Source organism: Callionymus lyra, chromosome 3 (assembly GCF_982586985.1).
Source record: "Callionymus lyra chromosome 3, fCalLyr1.hap1.1, whole genome shotgun sequence".
Taxonomy (NCBI): domain Eukaryota; kingdom Metazoa; phylum Chordata; class Actinopteri; order Syngnathiformes; family Callionymidae; genus Callionymus; species Callionymus lyra.
This window is the reverse complement of record NC_141820.1, coordinates 18,753,040-18,776,247: the sequence shown is the minus strand read 5'-3', so window position 1 is coordinate 18,776,247 and position 23,208 is coordinate 18,753,040. Positions and strand designations below refer to the sequence as shown.

The window sequence follows — 23,208 nt, the reverse complement described above, 5'->3', positions numbered from 1 at the left end:
AGATCTTTCCAAAGGCTAAACCAGATGCACTCACAGCAGCCATAGCATTATGTAAACACATACTGTAGTTCCTAAGTTTGGAATTCCGGAGATCATCAGAAGTGACAACGGATCACATTTTGTCAATGAAGTGATTGACAGCAACAGACAGTGCACATCGGTGACCAGGTCTTCATCAAGGTCATCAAGCGAAAGGCATGGAACAGTGATCGCTGGGAAGGACCGTTCTGGGTTCTCCTCACAATGTTCTGCATCAAGCTTGTCAGTTTCTGTCCCGTAGTTACTTTTTTGGACTTGAAAAGGGCTTCATAGAAGTGTCCTTCAAGATTTATACTGGCAATGCGATTAAACTCAGCAAAAACCTGAAAAATGAAGGGAATGGAGAAAGAGGCAACATAAGCTGACTGTCATTTACTGTAAGCAAGTTGAATACAAATAACATTAGCACACATATAGGTATCAAAAAACCTTTTAATGGTTTGCATATAGCTGAGCTACAGTCGCTACTTTAAAATGAAAAAAACTTTTGTCCATAACTCTAAAATAGAACCATTACTCTGAAAATAATCCCAAATAAAAGGTATCTGGGCTCACTTTGGTTCATTTCCTGATGAGGTTTTCCTGAGAAGACTGCAGTTGATCCGCAAGGCAGTTGTGCAATTGCTAAACAGGTCTCCAGACACACTGGTTATTATCCGGACTGGGAATATCAAAGACCTGTCAGGTTCTACGGCAGTTCATAACAGTGACTGGAGCACTTTGCAGCAAAATAAGATACTGAAAGCTATTCTTCATTTTCTAAACAGTGATGTTTCTGGTGTCTTTATTTGGGGACGATCTACAGCCACACAGGGTATGTAATTATAAAATCACTTCACATTGCTAATAGTGTAATAAATCCCTTCAGGTGGGTCAGATAGTCCAACCTGTCCTTCAGTTTAACAAGATATGCTCTATTCATGATTGATGGAAGTGTTTTTTTGTGTTTACAGACCATAATAATGGAAGTTAAAAGATTTAGATTAGATTAAGAGTTTAACGACTGAAGGAGTGCTGTAGTGGAACATAAATACCACTAGGGTGCGCTGTGCTATTGACGGTGATTGAGATTAAGAAGAAGAATAAAAGTTGTACGAACTCCGAATGGTTGTTTTCACACAGTTCCAAATGGTATAACCTTTCATAAAAATCGTATAACTTTAAGACAGTAATCTGTCAAAGCAACTCTTCAGATGTTGACATTTATTAAATAAGAGCAGACATTAAATTACAATCACACATTTGTCAGTATCTGGAGCGGACACGTCCAGCTCAGTGGTTTTAAAACAAGTTGTGAACAGACTTGGAGATCCTCCATGGTCTTAGTCAGTGCATTGAGTCCCAGAGACTAACCCTGAGAAAAGTAGTTTCCGTTCCTTACCTCATCATCATCACCCGTCAGACTCAATTAAAATGTTTAAATTAAAATCTGTTGAAGTGGAAGGTTTCGTTGCGTTTTCTGACCAGGAAATGTTAAATAAAGTTAAAACTAATTCAACTCTCAAGAATCGTCATATGTTAAAATGTCAGAAGCGATGATGAGTTGTTTCAGGACCATTAATGAACTGTTGCATTGTGGGAAAGGTGCAACGTCTTCTGGACACATGATGATCCTGTGAGCAAATAAAACGCTCTGTATTGTCTCCTTAGATCTTCAAGTGTGGACCTCTGGTGTTCTGTGTTGGGCGGGGGTCACAGGAGCAGAGGAGTGTGTTCTCCAGCGGGTTCCATCCTCCTCGTCAACTGCCTCGCTCGCGCCATCAGTCGGTTGTGAAGCGGAGGGAAGTGGTGACTCGGGTCCAGGACGTTGGTCTTGCGGCGCTCTCGCTCCTGCAGCCACATGAGGTACGGGCTCGGTGGGAAGAACGGCCGCGAGCGCTCGCGGTAGAGCTGCAGCACGATCCCGCTGACGCCGAGCACGACCCACAACGTCAACATGATGTAATCTACGCGGAGACAGACGACATCAGCGGGAAAAAAAACAACAAGAAAAGTCAACTCAATTGGCGAGGAGACTCACCGAAGGTCTGGAGCGGCACGTCGGTGAAGGCGGCGCTGTAGTTGGTGTTGATGAAGCGCTTGAGGATGTTGAGAGTGACGAAGGACAGGCTGGTGTAGTAGTAGGCGTTGACCGCCAGGAGAACCGCGTACGCTCCCACGACGCCGCACGTGGTGATGTTGCCCTGGCGACGACATGCACGTGAACATCTCGCGTCCAAAGTCCGCCAGAGTGACCCCCCCCTCAGGATGTCACTTACCTCTCGGGGCCAGCGAACGAAGAAGAGCGGAACGGCAAACATCACGCAGCAGAATGTGACCCAGAAGACGGTGCTGGACTGTCGGAAAATGTCCAGGTCGCCTGGGCGGAGAGAGAGAGAGAGACGGGACTTCAGGGGGATGTGGGGGGGGCGACAAGGTTTGAGGTGGAAGTCGGCGAGGCTGGTTTCTCACCAAGAGGAGTGAACATGAGGATGGAGGCCAGCATGAAGCCGAGCATGAGGCCCACCACCACGATGCAGGACATGACGGAGCCGAACCTCCACCAGCTCATCACCAGCAAGACTCCGCCCACCACACCGATCACCGCCGACAGGGTCAGAGCAACTGCAGGGAAGGATGAGGATGTCACATAAAAATGACTTCTTTTTTTTAAATACCTGTCCATATGAGATTCTGCCTCTTTGATTATCTAGTTTAATACTAACTTTAGACCCTACAGCATATTATCCTAGTTTTACAAGACACTTGCAAAATGATCGGATGACTTCTCTTGATTTTTTGAATGGCAAGAAATAAAAGGCTGAATCTGATTGGTTGTCCTACTGTATGATAGGAAAACCAGTATAATATGATTTCAGCAAAAAAATGTTTTGCTTAAATAATTCACATTTTTCAAACATCAGTGCAGTGAAAAGTTGCATGCACACATTGTATATACGTCAAGATGCGCTGTTAGATTACTTTCTGTTGCCATGGCAACGATAACACTGATGAAACCGGGGGGGGAATAAAAGTCAGCTTATAAAAGGACAGATGCATGTTTGCATGCCTGAACTTGACAGCAAATGTTCTGCTGAAATTAAAGCATGAAATGACCTACACAGATCATCGTTGTTAGCTCAGGGTCAAGTTGACCCAGAGGTCCAAAAACAAACATGTTCGTGGTATCCTTTGCGTTGCCTCCGGGTCAACGGGAAACAACCTCCACCACTGCATATGTATTTATGTTCTTCTTGACCCAGAGACAACACAAGAAATACCATTCACACGTTTTTTTTTGGGGCCTCCGGGTCACCTTGACCCTGAGATAACCCAAGAGTCAAAGAAGCTACAGCAACTTAAGTGAGTTAACAAAGTTTATTTGTTTTCACTGACTCACTTTTTCACTTCAAAAAGGTTTAATGGTTGGTACAGAGATTCTCAGAAGCAAACACAAGGGTGTTATCAAGGAGTCACACTCACTGTCGTAGTGCAGACTGTTGTACCGGATGATCAGCACGAAGAAGAAGAAGGCCGCGAAGCTGAAGCCCATACAGAACAACTCTGCGAACAAACATGGAGCAGTGCTTACATTTCCGGGCAGTGACTCGTGACAGTGGAGATCCGAGACTTTTTTGTGTGTTCGAACAAGAGAGTTTGCCAGCTGATCACAGTCATGGGTTCAGGTCGGAACAAACACATGACAAAGTAGAGCGCGTGAGATTCGTCGAATTCAACAAAGAGGAATGTTTCTTTTTGTTGAAAACAGCGGGATGTTCCTTTATTTAGAATGCGAGAAGTGAAACCACAGTGTGCGAGGGAAACCCGTCTTTTACTACCTGGCTTAACTTGATTTGAAGAAGAATTTCTTTTTAAAAGGTGCCATGAATGAATGCCTGTGTTTATTTCTCAAAGAAACACAGTCAGTATCTGCAGTTATTCAACATTTCTGTGAGTTGAACAGAAGTTCATAACAATAGATGTTTAAACTTTATAACTTGGTAAGTTCTAACAGGCAAATACATAAATAATCAAACAAGAGATGATTCATTTGTGACAAAAAGTCAAAATTACACTAAATTTCCCTCCTGGACTTATCGAATTTAATTTTCCTGAAAGGCAGTGTTGAGGTGTTTTTAGCTGCCGTGGTAAGACTAAAAACACTTTCTGAGCTCTATAACTGATTCCAAATGTTTGTAAAACATCGCCCTTGCATTCTTCTCACTACCTCTCATTGACCTCATCGCTTCTGCTGCAGATTTACCTTTAATTTAAACATTTTATCTTCTTTCAGAAACCATTTGAATTGTAACAATGACACTGGACATAACTGTTGACTCAGGTGAATCTGCTCTGTGTTTAGGTGGTTCCACAGCATCTTTCTCTTGATATAATAAACCTTCAAGCAGTAATGTTCGTTTGAAATGAGCAAGAGCTCGTTTTAGACAGTGAAAAGGAGAGAGTGATGGTCTAGATTTAGATGGATATAGGGTGCAGAGAGAGAGAGATGGAGACAGATTGTAACATGAATGGTGCTAGATTGAAGGCAGGAAGAGGGTGCAAAAGGGAGATAAAGAGAGCTAGAGAAAGGGAGTGTTGCTGTGGAGAGACTCGAGGACATGCTAACTTGTGTGTCGAGTGCCTGTGATGGCGGACATTAAAAGTACTGACCACATTTGAAGAATCTATGTCCACAGAAGCAGACCAGGAGTCCTGCCAGGCCAGTGATGGTGAAGAACACTTTAGTGGAAGGCTTTCCTGAAACAGAAGACGCTTGATTTTCAATAAATTCATTTGATTTCTTACTTCAAACCACTGTGAAACCTGACTCTCGGACACTTTTTTTGTGTTTGGCTTTCCTGAACACAGGTCACATGACCCACAGTGCTGCGACAGGAAGTCAGTTTGATCATCACTGATTTGAAATAACGACACATGTGGATTGCTCAATTAAACCACAACTAAAACTCACATGATCGACAATTCAGTTTATGATGAGGTTATGGAGTCCAAATAAAACAATATTATCGTATTAACTTCCTTGTTCGTTTACATTGATGTGAAAACTATTCCACACGTGTTTCGCTCTTTACCTTCTTTATCTAATACTATTCATTACTTTGAGCTCACCGACTGTCTGGCAGCTGTCCATCCTGGAGTTGAAGCTGCAGGCGTACGTGTGAACCGGGATGTAGGAGGCGGAGCTGTTGAGAACCGGGTCTCTGACGATCACGGAGTAGATGACCCCCTGCCCGGGGATGGAGTTAAACGTGGCCCTGGTGACCTCCACTGACGACAGCGTCTGGATCTGCAGGGAGTTTGGATGTTTTTGGAAGCGGTTCCTCCTCAACCCTTGAAGTTAGCTTCTCACCAATTTGCCTCTCAGCGTCATGCCGCGAGGGTCCGCGACGGCCTGGATGCCGCGGAACAGGCTCTGCTGCGACAGGTCGTTCTCGGGCAGGAAGTACTGGTAGACGTCGTACTGCAGTCGCCAGCGCGTGTTGGCCCCTGTAGCCGTGTCGCAGGATGGTGGAAAACGGCCCCTGATGACGGAGAAGACGTAGAAGTTGCTTTATCAAATTTTTAAGTCCATATGGCAAAATATAGCAATAGTCTTTCCTACAATACTATGTTATTTTGATATTTCACAGCACTGTATCGAATATATAGGATCATATTTTATGCGTTACCATTATTTTCTTATGGTTTATAGTTAATGTGTTCTTAATAAATCAAATATTCTTTTACATTATACATCCAAATATATACGCCGTTGTTCATTTTTGTGTTGCAATCAAACCTCCGGCCGCTAGATGGCGGCCAACCACCGTTATCCGCAGCAGAGATGACTGTGGATGAGAGGATACAGTAGACTCCAACAGCTTTTAAAGCTCATGTTTGGACATATTTTGTTTCAAAACAAATGAAAGCAGTTTACCTCAGAGTCAAGTACTCTTGTAATACTACGAGTATATCCGTGTTACTACAGTATCACAATATATCTTATCATTGTTCCTGTATTGTGAAACGTATCGTATCGCCAGATACATGCCAATAGACAACCCTAATAATTATTACTTATTCGAAAGCAAGATTCAACGTCATGGCCTCACATCCTGTGTAGACAAATATCACTTTCCGTTCAGGAAGTGTTTCTAGTTGTGCCACAGAAGCTTAAAACAACTGGACACTAGTCAAGTCACACAATTCTTGAAGTGAAAGTTTGTTATTATAAATATTTGAAATAGTTCAAATCCATCATCTCAGTTTGATTACTTGTGTCATTATAGAGTTATTGTCATGTAATTAAGTTAAAAGATACAGTTGTATTTTTCCATTTAAAACTGTCGAACAATCAAAAAAGTAATATTTAACAACTGCATTTAAAAATATACAAAGATTAGAAAAGGGTGAAAAAGCACTCATAGCACATTTTTTTAAATGACTCAACAGCAATCAAAAAATTAAATTTGTAGTTTGCCTAAAATAATGAATTGAGCTTCCTTCCCAGTTTAATGTCTGCAACTCGCCCATAGATTAGCTGATGCCAATACTAACAATAATAAAATAAAACAATTCTGAATTTTGATTTGAATTGATGTTTAATTAGGGAACCAGACAATATTGCACCTTAGGGGGAACAACAGACCTTTATCCTTTATTCATGAAATAAATAAATAAATCCCAGTTTATTCACACATACAATTTAGGACAGGGATTTTCCTAGTATTCTGGAGTGACCCATTTACACGACATAAACATGACTATTGTAAAAGTTAATATTTTTCTTACGTGCCTACACAAGTCACTAAAGTCTGCGTCAAGCAAACCTTGATCCAAATCCAAGGGAATCTTCACCAGTCATTGTGATTCTGTGTTGGAATCACAACATTCTTGCCTTAAACTGGTGAACATGTAAGACTCCAGACCACTTAATTTAACTTTACTAAAAATGCGATGGTTGTGTGTTCGGTATTAATAAGGTCAGTTAGTTCCACATGCAGAAAATATGAAATATGATTTAAAATATAACATTTTATTCACTATTTGTTCAACTGTATTTATTTTTTCTTATAGGAAAGGATTTCCTTTTCATTGTTTATGTTATTATTTATATTCTCAATTGTCCTCTTTGTGAGTTTTTAATTGCCTCACATAATTAATGGAAATAAAATTGAAATGTAAATAACAAGAAAAATCACATTTACACCTGCTGAGTTCTGTTACCTCATGTATCCCAAATTTGCAGGAGCAAAACTGATGGTGGTCTCGTATAGGTTGTAGTGAAGGTGGACATTTGGATCGACTTCCAAGTTAAACTCCAGGTTACAAGCTCCAGGAACTGGGTCTGGAAGACAAACAATGCATCACTTCTTAAGGGAAAACAAAAGGGTTTTTCCAGAAGTGTTTTGCTCATAAACAAACTCCTTTTGTTTGCGAGAGCAGAAGAGCGGGACAAGAATGTTGGAGTGCGGCCCTACCCATGCTGGAGTAAGGCAGAATCACCCCGGTGCTGGCAAAGCTGTCTCCAGATGGAGAAGACAGGAACAGAGTCAGCGACACTTGTCCGGGCAGCAGAGGAGACAGCAGACCCACGTCCGCCGCATTCATGAACAGACCAACACCTGGGAACTAGAAAAAATATATATAATTTGTAGATTTAGCTACAAATGAGATCAAAATATTTCCTTATAGAAATTTAGAGCGAGACTCATAAATGTGACCCGACGTTGCCAAACCGAATCAACTACAGTTGAGTCGCTTTCTACCTCAATAAACACTCTTGGACACATACTCAAACTGTTTAAATGCCTCACTTCCTATTACTGTCAAGTGTGAAGTAATACTGTGTGTAAAACCGTTTCTGCATCAGTTTCAACATTGTGAAGACGGAAACAACTATGCAAATAAAGACTGGAAAATAACAAATTATTATCCTATTACTAAATCAACAAACCACTGCATAGCAATGGCACGATAAATGACCAGCAACTTGCTGACCTGGAGTTTTATGATAGCTGTCCTGTGAGCAACAAATGTGCTGCATTCAAATACATCTTGCAAACAGAAAACACATTTGCGAATCGCGCACACGACACACGACAGGTTGCTAGTCTTTTTCACTTAATGTGATGTATTGTCTACTTCAGCCTAGCCGGTCTTTTTTTTTTTTTTTTCCTTCCACTCTTGAGAACCACTGAAATTTTTGTGTTTTTTTTTAATTTTCGTGAGTATAAAATGTTGAGGATTTCTGGTCATTTGGAACAAACTCGTATAGTTTCAGCGTGACAGGAACATGATGAAAAAGCTAAGATAGATAGATAGATAGATAAACTTTATTGATCCCTGCGGACGTCTTCTTCTTGAAACTTTTTTTCCCACATAAACGGACGATAGATTCATGAAACAAGAACAAGATTAACACAGAATAGAATAAACTTGTGTTACCACTCCTGCCCCCAAACTCAGAATTAAACAATCTAATAGCATGAGGAATGAATGAGTCCCTGAGTCTATTAGTGTTGCATCATGGGAGGAGCATTCGTGCTTCATCTTCTTCTCTACTCACTGATGACAGTGTTCAGAGGATGACTGTCATCATCCATGATGGACAGTAGTAAGTAGATAAAGAAGTATATACTTTATTGAATATTGTTTTGATTGTTTAAGCGCTTTGTGACCTGGAAACACTATACAAATAACAATTACTTACTTACTTACTTACTAATTTTAACAGAAATAGGGTTGCAAAAGTCATTATAAGGGCTTGATTCATGCGTTTGCTGCTGAAAGTATATTGGAAAAGATAAGCAGGACATGTAGAGAGGGTCCGTAACAGAATCTCCTTCCTCCTGAAATCAATGTGTCAAATGATAGTGTCGTGCGACACTTGCCATAGTTATCTAGTCCGACACTTACCTCGTGAGGGACGTGTATAGATGACAGAAAACAACAAGCTCCCACCTCATGACTTAGTGTATTCAAATTTAAACATTTCCGTTGGACCTCTTGAATCCGTCTGTGTCAGCTACAGTCTGGGGAATGAAATCCTTTGATCATATCAGACGACAGATAGGGTGAGTGGTTGAGCCAAACATCTGACTGATCTCCCTTCATCGTCTGCGAGCGTTTGTCTCTGAAGACTGGATCCCGTCTGAACAAATCAATTTGCCTGTTTTCCACTGTCAAATTGAATTTTCCAACTGGAAGCATTTGAGGTCATTTATTCATCTGAAGCTACTGATCAAAAGACGGATCGCAGATTTATAGACTCGGTATCCCAAACCCATCTCTAGGTCATGGCCTGGACAGCCTTTCAAGGTGAACAGTGGATGTTAGAACAGCTCTACACAGAGCGTGGATGAACTTTCCCTTTCCCATATGTTATTATATACATATATGAACCACCTGTTAACTGGTTACACGTAGTTACAACATATAACCACCATGTCTCTATCCTAACATCTCCTAATCCCATTACAGCAAAGCCCTTTCACTAGTCATCAGACAAACAAAAAAAGAAGTTTTCTCCTAAATAGGTAGTAATTTACAGCATAACAGACAAATAATGTAACTTCATGCCATATTTATCAGACTTTAAGGCACACCTTAAATGGCACTATATTTATTTTCTAATTGAGGAACATTTTAAACCATGTATGAGTACAATAAACACGTTTTATAAACAAAATTGCGGCAATTGTATCTTTTAAAAATCGTTCACAAAGGCTTGTGAGTACTCACTGTCAAAGTTAAAAAACTTTATCGACACCACATTCTTCCATCCCGCATCACATGACCAAAAGCAACACGCCTTATTGGTCAACTGCAGGTTTTGAGGGCATGTTTATACTGGTGATAAATGAACGTTGAAGAGGAGGAGAAAAAAATACGTGTTTAGATTTTTCAAAATGTTTTTGATTTGACATCTGTGTAACCGTTTACACATGTAGACGTTTATACCCTTTATTTAAACTAATATATATATAGTTTTCAAGTTATTTAGCAAAATCCTTGTTAATATTGTCAAATTGAAAGTAGATGATTTCTAAAGATCTAAAAATAACGTTTACCGAGTACATGAGGAAAACCAATCAACTGAAGTGTCGAACATTGAAGAAAGACTTGGATAAATAGTCTAATTTTTTTTATAGGTGAATCAATAATCCCCAACATTTCTTTTTGAATTCCGGGTCATTGCGTGAGTAAACTACAACAAACAGTTTAGCTACTTACTTGTTAAAGACAATAAATAGCAAGAAGTATTACACTTTCTCCGATTTATATAGGCTTCTCTCAAGCACTTTGTATCGACTTTAGTTTGTACATGCAATCTTAGTAAATCAGCCACAATCTGTGGACCAGCCCTCAGTACAAACTTTTGGAGGACAAAGAGATCTCAGCAAATAAAGCCCTCTAATACATACATCATAACCCTAACCCTATATATATCAGTTGTCAACAGCATTTATGACCATCTCTAAGCCCCAAATGATGAGTTAGACATGAGTAGGCACGAGGTCACATCCTCACATATTCCCACACAAACATTCCTGTTTGGCATCTATGCAGAACGACTCACATAATGCATCAAGTTAATACCCATAAAAATGAGCATCAAGTGAGTGAGAGTTTAACATTAATATAGTCATGAAAGTGCTCTCACTAATTGTATATCTTGTTGATGAAAAAGTGGAAACAGAACATGTGAAGAGAGTTCACGGTTATAATGTTAAAGTTCATGAGTTGGTGTGTGAACTTCCACTCATGGAGTATCACATTACAAAAGACTCGTTTTGAGATTACATTAAAAAATTAAAGCTAGAAAAACACTCGAGCCTTCTGCTGATTTTCTTTCATAATTAATTGTTTTACCCATTATTTTTCTTACATGTATTTTCACTTTTAACTTTTCATTTAGGATCTGGACCTTCTGTAACTCGCAGACCAGTAAGTTACCAGCACAGGTCTCTATGAACCACATGTATTTACTTTCTGCCATCTTTTTTAAAATCTGAAATCCGTCCTAAGTCCGACCAATGTAAGACCCCCACCCCCACCGAGTCTGCTGCTCATGGCCGCTGGACTGCAGGTCAGCTGACTGCAACTTCTCAGAGCCCAACAGAGCGGCTTGTTCCACAAAGCCTCATTCACAATGTGTGGAAAATGGAAATGTTTGTCCACAACAAAACGCCCGAGCGCTTCGCTGAAACACAGCACGGAGAAAATAAGACGGCATGAGCAGAAGAAAGTCTTAAGATGTTTCTTGAAGGAGTCAGTAGGATGAGTTTCGAACATTGTTTCTTTGAGGAACCTACCAAAGATTTGTTACCCACTGAAACTTGATGTGAGTATTTTTCTGAAGAAAAATGAACAGAGTAACAAAAGGTATTGAACATCACATTCATTTGTCACTTGAAAGCAGGTCTTCATATGCACTGGAATTCTTTATGTATTTTTTTCTGTAAGAAAACAGCTTGAAGCGGAAATTGAGTAATACTGAAAGAATAAAACAAGATTTATATTATTTGTAATGTCCATTTCCTCATTTAAGAATTCCTCCGATTAAAATTGATATAGAAAAAAAGTTTAATTCAGGAACCTGTATTAAAATGAAGGCATCGGTAATACTAAGACTATCCTTATATCTCTATATCATGTCTTCAATGTACAGTTAAACGACATTTGTCACATGAAATTCTGTCCGTCTAAAATTTTGTTATTCCTTTATTTTCATGTATTAGCAAAGTCATGAAAGTTCAACTCAAATACAGTTTTAGTTAAATTATAGATATTCTGGGCAGAGGTAAAAATAATAGTTCATATTTCGTTATCAACTTATTTTGTTTCAATATTTATTTATTTAAAGGAAAAACATATTATCCTGTACGTCTAAACAAATATATATATTTTTTTTCATTTTTTATTTATCAGAATGTTATGTTATTGGAAAATAAAATATAGAAAAATATAAGGTCAAACCCATGGATATACCCCTTTTGATTTAAAGACTTTGTTTTCCAACATTTAACATTTAACATGACCAGTTGAAGTTTATTTGTGATGACCTGGGTCGTCCTCCATCGCTCTAATAGATTTTATTTCTTTATTGAGACGTGTCTGCTGAAGAATCAAAGACAGCACATGACTGGAGAACAAGTGGCCAAGAAGAAAGTGTGTGTTACCCTGGTGTAGGCCAGCGTGGCGTTCTGGTGCTGTGTGTGGAACTGCAGGGTGATAAACGCCACCTCCAGGGGGATCCTGGACACCGTGGCCAGCACCGACTCGTTCAGAGTGACGTTGACGTTTTGGAATATTCCTGGCAGGAAAACAACCTGGTCTGTAACAAGTGAGAAAACAGATATTGTGAATCAACTATAACCTTGTGGTGTGAGAACAATGTCCAAAAAAGTGAGTATAAAACAAAACATTCAACTTAAAATATAAAATAAATTTAAATGTTTTAAACTTTCATTTTTGTGTTGCAATTAAACTTCCAGCCACGAGATGGCAGCAGCCATTACGGAACAGTGAAATCCTGCGAGATCCTGGCGATCAAAGAGTACGAGAGGATACAGGCGACTCCAGTAACTTTTAATACTGATGTTTGGACATATTTTGGTTTTCTAAACGAATGAAAGCAGTTCTGATTTTGTCAAAAGTCATGTGGTCTGTAAATTCTGCAACACCAAAGTCAAGTACTCGGGCAATACATAATGTATAAATACACACCCCAACTTTTCGTTTTCTGCTCAAAACTTTTGGTGCTTAGTTCTAAGTGATTGAAAAACTCTTAAATACAGAATGATGCAGAGACCACAAAATAAACCTAGGAAATTACAGCCATCTCTTCCAATGCTGCTTGTAAAACAACAAAAATAGAATCCAAAACAATCTTAATTTTAGGATCTTTTTGAACGCATACTCCAAGTTAAAGGACAACCTCATAAAACTAGTGAAACAAATTTGTGATATAACTTATATTTGGGTTATCTATGTAGCATATATCTAAACCAAGCAAAAATATTTATTATTTTCTGATTATTAATAACCTCATTAAATTGATTAATTATTGGGATTTTTCATGTTCGTTAAATCATTTTTCATGCCTTATTTTTTTGTGTATTTTTCTGGGTATCGCCATTGAATATAGATATCACAACCCCATTATTGACATCTAGTAACTAACGGTTAATATTTCAAATAAGAATTTGCTTTAATATGTACAGTATTGTCAAAATTTCACCTACTTATGATCCAGTTTGGCACAAAGGTCTGTGTCAAGAGGTCTTATGGCTTCAAAAGTATAAACTGTTAAACATTGAAATGGGTAACTCGGTCACACGGACAGGTTTGTAACAGTTTGGGGCTAAAAATCTTCACTGTACGTCGAGTAAATCTCCAGCCACGATGACTGAACAACAATTATTACTTCAGCGTTAAATAAAAGCTACACACAACACTGTCATTTGAAATAAAGCGTAACTACGTTTCTTGCAACGGTAATGGTAACCTTTGTAGCAGTTTTATTTGATTTTTAAATGCTATTTTCAAGCACACCGAGCCCTGAAATAGCACTGATGTAAAACGTGTCTTCTGATTTTATCTGCTTGTCATCATCAATTAATGATTTGTGAAGTGACAGACATTGGATGGTTATGTAATAACACGACCTGGTCCAATGACAATAACAACACCAGAGATCACACGAGATCAATCGGATCGTGTTCAACGGTTTCTCAAACTGCACCGGCTAGAGCACGAAAACAATCATTAACTTCGCTTTTTCTGGTAGAAATCTCTGATTGAGGCTGGACTTTCCTCACAGATTATCTCCTCAGCTGATCACGTTCCATGATTTCAGCACGAATGACTGTTTGCTATGAGGATGGAGGTGACCCATGGCCTACATTCACTGTTCTATTGCGGTGAATGGCCCCTGGAATTTATTTCTGAAGAGATTACCGACTGCTTCTTAATCCCATGTAAATATTAATTTTATATAATTCTTATATTTTTTTAGTTTGCTTCCAACATACTAGGGCAGACATAGGGGCCAGATGTGGCCCTATGTTTGGGGATTTTGTTAGCATTAATTTTCCATTAAAACACATTTCAACAAGAAAATGTTTTTTAATTATTAAAAAATGCCATTTGCCATCAATTTAAATAAACTCCCTTTAGACATTGTACATGTTTTATCCATAGTTCCTGTATGGACTATATTAAGAATCTTGAAATAACATTTCGTACAATAAAGTTATATACAGTTAAAACTAAATGTTGGTTATTTCTATCCCATATTCATGGTCCTGTTTGCAACATTTACTGAAGCAGTATTTCTTTCTCTTCATATTAAGGCTGGGTGGCCCTTAACAGCCTCCTTATTAGACAAAGATGCCCTTCAGGAAATTTTAATCACCCATCTCTAGTGATCCATCTTGATTTTTAATTTTCATTTAGCGTTTTAAAGTTGTTGTTTTTTTTCCTGAACAACAGTCAATCTTACATTGACACGGACCCGTGGTGGATTCGTTTCACTTAACTCCATGTCCGTTATAAGCTGTTTGTCAAGAAATACACTGTGTTCATTGTTTATCCAGTTTATAACTTTTTAGCTCCGCTGGCAAAAATATTAAGAAGCCCTTAGTTTACTTATAACAATTAAGAATCTATTAAATCTCCCTTTTGGTTTTAGATGAGTAGTGTAAAAATATCTTTAAATTTGTCATTTTGGTGATTAACAGTGTTGTACATCTAAATTGCGACAACCTAATGTATAAACAATAAACAACAATCTTCTAGTTTTCCTGTATATTCAATGTCATACAAGTAAAGGTGTTTATCATTCCTTATGAGGTCTGCTGAGAGAAGGTGAGTCACATGAGTGTGATTATCCTTTTTCATTTCACAAGTCAAACAAGAGGCAATGCAAGTTTCAACAAGACAATCCAAGCAACAATTTTACAACCTTAAAATTGTAAATGTCATTAATAACGTTATTGTCAATCGTAAACTGTACTTGTTCTTCTGATCCACGAGTAGCTAACATGAACTTGTTAACATTGAGACTCCAATAAATATTTATTGAGTCGTTATGTCATTGGTTATCTTTTTTTTTATTATAAATAAATATGAAGCCATGGCGGGAACACGTGACAATATTAAACTTTATATACAATTCTAATAAACCACTTTAAAAACAGATTTATTTACCATTTTGCTTTTTAGTACTTTTTGGTGGGATTACACTTCGCATTTCAAAACAAAGGAGAAAGTTTTCAAAGTAGTTCGCAGTCATTTATGTATGATATTAGTATTGAAATGAATCAGTACGAAATTAAAGTTAAACAAAAACAAGGGTCGCTGTTTTATTTTGATCTGAACGCAGATTCCAAAATAAAAGCCTTTACCAGTCATGAGTGACAGCTCACTGATTTTATCTCAACACTACGCAAACAAACAAAAAAGCTCAAGTAAAGACAAGGTTTTCTCTTCGTATATCGAACCAGTCAGTGAGCAAAAGTGAGTTGACTTACTTTCTTCTTGAGTTCGACTTTGACATATGAAGAGAAACAGCAGCAGCAGCAGCAGCGGCGGCGGGATCCAAGTCCTGCCAGACATCTTCTTTTTTGGGAGAATAGCTTTAAGCAAATGGTAAAACTCGTCTCTTTGTCATCGGGATCTTCCGTAGTCTGCCGTGTTTCGCAGATAAAAGGAATCCTCGTGAGAGCAGCAGCGACATGCTCGTCTGGCTCTATCTTCTCTCCTCCTGACGCCTGTCGGAGGCGCGGACGGTGTCTTAGCGGAAGTCTCGCGAGAGTACAGAGTTCACTGACCTTTGAGGTCTGAAGCGCGCTATCTAACGGTGAAAGCACGTACTTTTTTATTGTTTTATTGTTTGTTTTTTTCTTTAAGTTTAACATGTGTCAATCGATAACATTACCAAAACGATCTTGGCTTTTCTGGTCTTCTGAGCCATGAGGTACTTGTATGTGCTAAATATAAAGAACCTGTTTTGACTGCTGCAACTTTCATGACCGTCTCTACTATTTTTTTTATATATACATTTTGTGTGAATAGGTTAATCACAATCACTAAAGTAAAGCTCTCTGGCTCTATTTGCAGCCGGCATGAGGTCAAATTTATACAGTGAAAGTGACCATTCAAAATGTTTCTCATTCTTCTTATTTCCTTTTTTTAATCCCTTCTTTCTACTTATTTTCTTTCTTTTAATTGGTCTTTGCAACATATTGGGCAATCTGTGTGTACTATTTATTTTGGCCGATAACAGTCACAGTCACTAAGGTAAAGTAATCATGCTGCTTTAGAGTATTTGTTAATAGTAAGTTAATGGGGGTCACCCATACAACTTTGTGTTTTCCATTAAAACTCACACTTTTATTTATCAAAAGAGTTGCGAAAAAATAGAAAATATAGGCAAAACTTTGACAAGATTATTTTAAATAATAATTTTGCCCTTAAAACTTGACAGCATTGCAAACCTTTGGCATTATAGCTAGTTGGATGGACTCTCTGGTGACAGTTGCTGAGAGGAGATCATTGGACAAACTACTGTCCATTATGGATGATGACAGTCATCCTCTAAACACTGTCATCAGTGAGCAGAAAAGCAGATGGAGCAAGAATGCTCCTCCTATGATGCATCACTAATAGACTCAGGGACTCATTCATTCCTCGTGCCTGTTCTTGTTCTGCTGTGTGCTGGCTGGAAAAACAATTTCCTGAAGTAGAATAAAGTTGTATCTATCTATCTATCTATCTATCTATCTATCTATCTATCTATCTATCTATCTATCTATCAAGTGCTGTCCACGGGGTATGGCATGGCATTGCAAGATGGAGTGATAGCCTTCCTTGTTCAACATCCCCTTGACCTAGTACAAATATCTCATCTTCCCAGACCATCACATGACCTCCACCATGCTTGACAGATCATGTCAGGCACCGTTCCAGCATCTTTTCACTTGGTCTGCGTCTTACTAGTGTTCTTCTGTGCGATCCAAACACCTTAAACTTTGATTCATCTGTCCATAACACTTTATTCAATCTTCTTCCGTCCAATTTCCATGTTCTTCTGCCCATATGAATCTTTTCCTTTTATTGGCCAGTCTCAGATATGGCTTTGTCTTCGCCACTGATCCTAGAAGGCCAGCAGTCTCTAACTAGAGACTCTAATGAACTTGTCTTCTTGCTTAGTTGTGCACCGAGTCCTCCCACTTCTTTTTCTACTCTGGATAGAACCTGTTTGTGCCGATATCTGAAGGGAGTAGTGAACATGAGAGTTATTTTTTTCTGGCCACTTGAGAGTACAATCGAACCCACAACAGTGATGTTCCACATACTCAACTAGCTCAAAGGAAGGCTAGTTTTATAGCTTTTTTTTAACCAGCAAATCGTTTTCAGTTGTGCTAAGATAATTGTACGAGGGTCTTCTTATCATGTGTCAGCCTTCTTACGTTATGAGCAAACACAATGTACCATTAGAAAACTGGAGTGACGCTTGCTGGAAATGTGAATCTATACAATTCCAAAAAAAAAAACAGAAAAAAGACATTTGCAGCTATAATAGTTATTTATCACGTTTGATATTATGTTATCTTCATTGAAAAAACTAAAAAATAATGAAATTTCTGATGTCCGTAAACTTTTGAACAGTAGTGTATACTGTATATATATACATATACAGTATATGCCGACATAAACAGTTCAGTAAGAAAATGTTCACCTCCTTTGATGGTCACTGTGGATTCATACACTGAACTAAGACAACAAAACCACTGAACATTGAAATGGAAACAACACCACAACAATAAATTAAAGGACAAGTTGACTGGTTTATTTGGATTCAAGCCTTTCGTCTTCTCATTCATTCTTGACATGACAGCAGGCACCACAGGCAAAATACATGCTGGCGAAGCAGAAGTACCACAAATGAGGAAAAACACTTTTGCAGCACTTGTTCCTGCAGCATCAAACTAAGAGGGAGTATCGGAAAAGTCTCTGACAGTCGGAAGAAGGTGAAGAGGCAACTGTCTGTGCAAACTGTACACTGTGGTAGCAGCCATGGAGGGAGGAGTGGAGGCTCTAACTCTTCCTTAAGCTGACGTCAGTACTAGTGAAAAGGGACGATAGCGATGTGCTTTCTGTTGTGTCGTCTCTCTTCAGAAGCAGGAAAGCTTCACGGCTGATGCCCAGCAGCTCCCGAAGACCCCGGTTCTCAATCTGGAATCAAAGAGGATTTTTGTTCAAGCAATTGCAGACAGACAACGTCCTGTGTATGCGTTCAGCATCTATAAATATTAGAGTTGGACATTTTGTATGATTCATACCTCCAGCTGTTTAATCCTCTCCTCGTCTTCACAGACACGCCCCTCATCGACTTCTATAGCTTTCCTCATAACAGAAGCCATCTCATTGATCTTGTCAATGTGCGCCTGCATTTCCTGTGGCAAAACAGTTGGCTTGTAAAACACACAGTTGAAAAATCAGTTGTTTTAATAACCAATTTTAAAAAAGGACAAAGTAAAGACCGTCGTGTGTTGCTCCTTCAGCTGGGTCACGATGGCCGGGTCATCTCTCTTGCTGGCCATGAGCAGCCTGAACACTTGCTCTCTGTACTTGGTCATAATAAGCTCTAAAGCAGATTGATGCTCCTCCAGTGAAGTCCTAAGTTCTGTTGGCAAAACAAGTGTTGCAATGAGATCACTCGCGTCTATCAGCAATTTAAAGTCAGCATTTTTCTGTTTTTGGTCTGTGGAAGGAAACCAGAGTGCCAGAACGAAACCTGCACAGGCACACGAGCTTCCCACAAAAAAAACCCTGATTCACTCAACTTCATGTCGACATCAAACATACAACCTTCTTGCTGTACGCTCACATCACTTTCATTTTAAATAGCTGAATTAGAATCTGCAACAAGTTACCTTTATTTTCATGCTGGAGATCTCTAATTTGGCGGTTTTCCTGTTGAATTCCTAGAATCAGACTGGAGCGAGGACGGTGTCGAGCAACCTGATTCAAGGCATCAATCTCGTCCTGGTACTGAGGAAATCACAAAAGGGAAATTGATTGTTTTATTTCTGGACTTTTTTTTTCTGTTACTGTGAATTGACCTATTGTCATTATACCTGCTTCATTGCTTCCACTTGCTTATTGAGTGAAGTTGTTTGTTCAATCAGCATTTCTGCAGCATTGTCATGGTTACGTAGTCTTTCCACAAGCGACTTGGCATCCGCCAGGACCTTTTCCAAGTTGCAGTTCATTCCTGAAAACACATACATGGTCTACCTTAGGCAATAGACGTAAACCAATACATTTAATTGAAACCCACACCCTTCACATCAACGACGTTCACCATACAAAATACATTCTTTACCCCATGTAGCAATCGTTTTTAGGTGTCTTTTCGTTCCTTGTATTCCAGAGTATGTTTCACAAAAAAATTGCAAAAACAACAATAGTGCATCGATGAAGAGTTCCTACACTCATATAAATAAGTTATAGGATCATAGCAAAATATATGGTAAGGGATACTTTAGTTTTTGTTTCTTTAGCAAACATACACACGTTTTCTCCCACAACAACAAACGGTCAGAAGGGTAGAATTAACCTCTGTTGAGTCGCCTTTTCATACGTGAATAGTGGTATATTTGATATACATTTTAACAGTTTCCACTCGTTTTACCTACGATAGACTAAAACACAAAAGAAGTATCACAGATTATCGATCAATGTTGTGTTCAAATATTGCTAAATTGTGCTACAAGTGTGCATGTGAAGAGCTGTCAAGGACGGAACAGGAGCAGAAACACCTCCTGTTGCTTTCACACTTTAACTGCTGTGTCAGGGAAACACACAACATAAATACACCAACATGTTAAGCAAACACATCGCAAATCATTTGCATTACGTAGGAGATCCTTCGTTTACCGTCCATGTCGATATTTATTGGCCTAAATGCTCTACTGTCAGAGGTGTCAGGCTGATCCGATTTAAACCAAACACACGTTATTCATCGCAGGTATTATTCTACACTCGAACAGTTTCATTGATAAAGCTGAAAGAAAACGGTTGTACCTGGGGAAGCCAAAGCGCAAGACATTTGGAAAGTTAGCTCGTCTGTTACTTCCTGGTGTTGTTTTCTCGCAGCTAACGTAGCTACATGCTAACGTATGTCCCCCGTTCCTGGTGTATCGATCGATTATCGATCAGCTATGGATGGTAAGGTTTCGGCCGTCGGGAAGTGAAAACTCCAAATTAAAGGTAGCGATTGATTCAAAAAGAACAATGTTGTCACGACGTCTCTAAAAAAATGTATAGCTTGCTCGGTCGCGCTTGAGATATCGCGAGAGTTGCTCTTGAAGCTGCATAAACAAAACACGGTTACATTGCCATCTAGCGACACGAATGCAGGGAAACAGTTCAACTTTAAATACAATACGACTATTAAACTTATTTTCACATTATAACAACACTACGAGGCCGGAATCCGATCCAAACACAGAATTTTGATCGTTTGTCGTTTATTTGTACGGTCTGGCTTGTAGTTCATCCACCGACCTGAAGGGGCGGTATAACATTTACTGAGTCTGGCTCTTCGGAGAGAAACATGGCGGACCGCTTAACGCAACTTCAGGATGCTGTGAATTCGGTAAAATTCGTCTTAATGTGCTTGTGAATGTGCAACATAGAATACTATATCGCTAATTAAACACAAAAAACACTATTAACGTTTTGTTTTTTTTACATTTTCTTATATGTGTACTATTACCTGTGTGTGTGTGTAGAACAGTCTGTCGTTTGAATATAATATTGACTCGTAACCTTTGCTTTCTGTCTCAAGGTAATTTATCTTGTGTTTTTGTCCAGCTTGCAGATCAGTTCTGTAACGCGATCGGGGTTCTGCAACAGTGCGCTCCACCAGCCTCCTTCAGCAGTAACCAGAGTTCGATCAACAATGACCAGCCATCAAACCAAACAGAAGGTGTTTTTTTCCCACATAAAAGACACACTCAGCTGAAGTTCAGATACAGTTGTATATAAAAGTCACACTCAGCTAAAGTTCAGATACAGTTGTATGCAATAGTGTGTTTAGTTTTTTTGGGTGATGAATCTAATCGATGAATCCCCCCCTATCTCTGAAGAGTAACATTCTTTTTTATCTTTGATTCAAATTTAATTTTCATTTTGTTTCTACTTTAAACTATTATTTTTCTTATGTATTCCTTATTTCTTCCAGAATATGCCCAGCTGTTTGCAGCTCTAATCGCCAGAACAGCCAAGGATGTCGATGTACTGATCGACTCTTTACCGAGTGAGGAATCCACTGCAGCGCTTCAGGTCAGTAAGATATTTAAGGCTATATTCACATTTGTAATATCATCTGTATTACAAATGTGTTACAGATGTTCTTTGATTGACACTTGTTTTTTTTAGGGTTTTTTTGTAGCCGTCCTTGTAGTTTAAATGTAATTTGTGTTATGTTTATCATATAAAATAATTTGTTGTTTACATCAAAGCCAGTTTAGTTTATATCAGAGGTCACCTACCTTTTTGAAACGGCAAGCTACTCCAAGGGCACTGTTTGACCCAAATGAGTGACCTTTATTTGGGTACACGCTTCTAAAGTAACTTTATATGTTGCCCTTTAAAGTATATTCTTTATTGAGTATTGTTTTGATTGTTTAAGCGCTTTGTGACCCTGGTATGGAAAAGCGCTATACAAATAAAAATGACTTACTTATAGTGAACGATAAATGATATTCCTCTAATACATATGTGACTTTATTGATTGCCCAATGGGGCAACAAGAAAGAAAACCACCAAAAATGAATAAACCTTATAAGATTGTTGTTGTATAAACAATGTCTTTTTTCTTACTGTTACTCATGGGCTATTCCTTTTGGTGTCTTGCTGGTGCACGCAGGAATCACGTTGGTGACCCCTGTTTTTTTTAATCATCTACATGATTCTGCCTTTTGTGATCGCAAATATTAATTTATTACGGGCCTGAAAAACCCTCATTGGAAAGCCAAACTATATCAATGCCCAACCAAACAATTTGTATTCACCAACTCTGTCCTGGTCATTTATAATACAAGATGACAAAAGATCAATAGTTGTACCGATGTGTTTATATAGCCTTTATCACATTTATAGCACACACTGATGTAACACTAGAACAAGTGCTTTCATTGTATAGCTTGTTAACTTCAGACACAATGGCTTGTTCATTCATTCACCTGTCTTAGTTCTTACTTGTATTGGTACTCAAACATCTTGTGCCCTCCTCACCAGGCGGCTAGTTTGCGGCAGCTGGAGGAAGAAAATCATGACGCTGCTTCCCGTTTAGAGGAGGTGGTGTACCGCGGAGACATCCTGCTGGAGAAGATCCAGAGTGCCCTTGCAGACATTGCTCAGTCCCAACTGCGGACCCGCAACGCAGCCCCCAGCCAGTCTTCACCTGCTGAATCGTGACCGGCAACACGCGAATTGAGCAAGGACACCATTCAAACAACCTCTTACAATGTAATACTGGGTCTTATGTTGAATTTGTTGGTTTTGTACATATTTATGAATTGTTGGATTTTTGTGGTCCTATTTCTTGTTTGTAAATTAAAGTAAAAAACAAGTAACTTGATGTTGTACCTTTATTTTTATACTGCGCTGTATTTAAAATTACAAGCATAAATGTATGCAAAAAGACTCAACAATCAGGAAAATATCTTCTTCTTTTTTTTTAAAAAGGACAAAACTATTGGCTGTATATAATGATCTAGTTGCATGAATAGAAAAATATATATAGCTGAGCTAAGGTGCCAGCTGTAGATTAATTTAAACAGAAGCTAGTAGAATATACTTAAACAAAAATGATTCATAATTTAGCTACACCTTTAGGTTGGTTATATCTTTAGAGCATTGTTTTCTTTGTTTAAAATGACAGTCAGAACTGTATAAACTATCTATAGCAAGAGGTCCAGTCAATATATAGCCAAAATCTAAATATAGGTTATATGCCACAGCTTAGTGGGCCCCATTGATGTGAGAAATATAAAAACAGCCTTGTCTGCTGACACCACACCCAGACGTGTTAACAGGACACACCCACGTCTCCACAGGCTTACATCATTGCAGTCACCGAGTCACTGGAAGCTTCCAAATAAGGTA

General features: G+C 38.7%; 3 protein-coding genes across 4 annotated transcripts; 1 reads left to right on the top strand and 2 right to left on the bottom strand.

Moving 5' to 3' along the window:
* Positions 1–1,225: 1,225 nt before the first annotated feature.
* On the bottom strand, positions 1,226–15,778 carry tm7sf3 (transmembrane 7 superfamily member 3). Its single transcript, XM_087786801.1, has 12 exons — positions 15,558–15,778; positions 12,204–12,358; positions 7,500–7,650; positions 7,246–7,366; positions 5,390–5,561; positions 5,149–5,326; positions 4,690–4,776; positions 3,502–3,582; positions 2,491–2,643; positions 2,298–2,398; positions 2,060–2,222; positions 1,226–1,985 (listed from the first exon to the last, which is right to left on the bottom strand). Exons 1-12 carry the CDS (start codon positions 15,640–15,642, stop codon positions 1,732–1,734), a joined length of 1,701 nt encoding a protein of 566 aa, XP_087642927.1. The 5' UTR covers positions 15,643–15,778; the 3' UTR covers positions 1,226–1,731.
* A 2,078-nt stretch (positions 15,779–17,856) lies between these two features.
* Positions 17,857–21,643, bottom strand: fgfr1op2 (FGFR1 oncogene partner 2). 2 transcript variants are annotated; one of them, XM_087786798.1, is made up of 6 exons: positions 21,591–21,643; positions 19,170–19,306; positions 18,966–19,083; positions 18,573–18,715; positions 18,372–18,485; positions 17,857–18,264 (listed from the first exon to the last, which is right to left on the bottom strand). In XM_087786798.1, the coding sequence occupies exons 2-6, from the start codon at positions 19,302–19,304 to the stop codon at positions 18,127–18,129; spliced, it is 648 nt and encodes a 215-aa protein (XP_087642924.1). In that variant the 5' UTR covers positions 19,305–19,306; positions 21,591–21,643; the 3' UTR covers positions 17,857–18,126. The 2 variants fall into 2 exon arrangements, with proteins under 2 accessions (XP_087642924.1, XP_087642923.1); XM_087786797.1 differs by lacking the exon at positions 21,591–21,643 and adding an exon at positions 20,119–20,382.
* On the top strand, positions 20,640–22,676 carry med21 (mediator complex subunit 21). The gene is made up of 4 exons (XM_087786800.1): positions 20,640–20,692; positions 20,911–21,025; positions 21,281–21,381; positions 22,339–22,676. Exons 1-4 carry the CDS (start codon positions 20,651–20,653, stop codon positions 22,516–22,518), a joined length of 438 nt encoding a protein of 145 aa, XP_087642926.1. The 5' UTR covers positions 20,640–20,650; the 3' UTR covers positions 22,519–22,676.
* Positions 22,677–23,208: the final 532 nt, after the last annotated feature.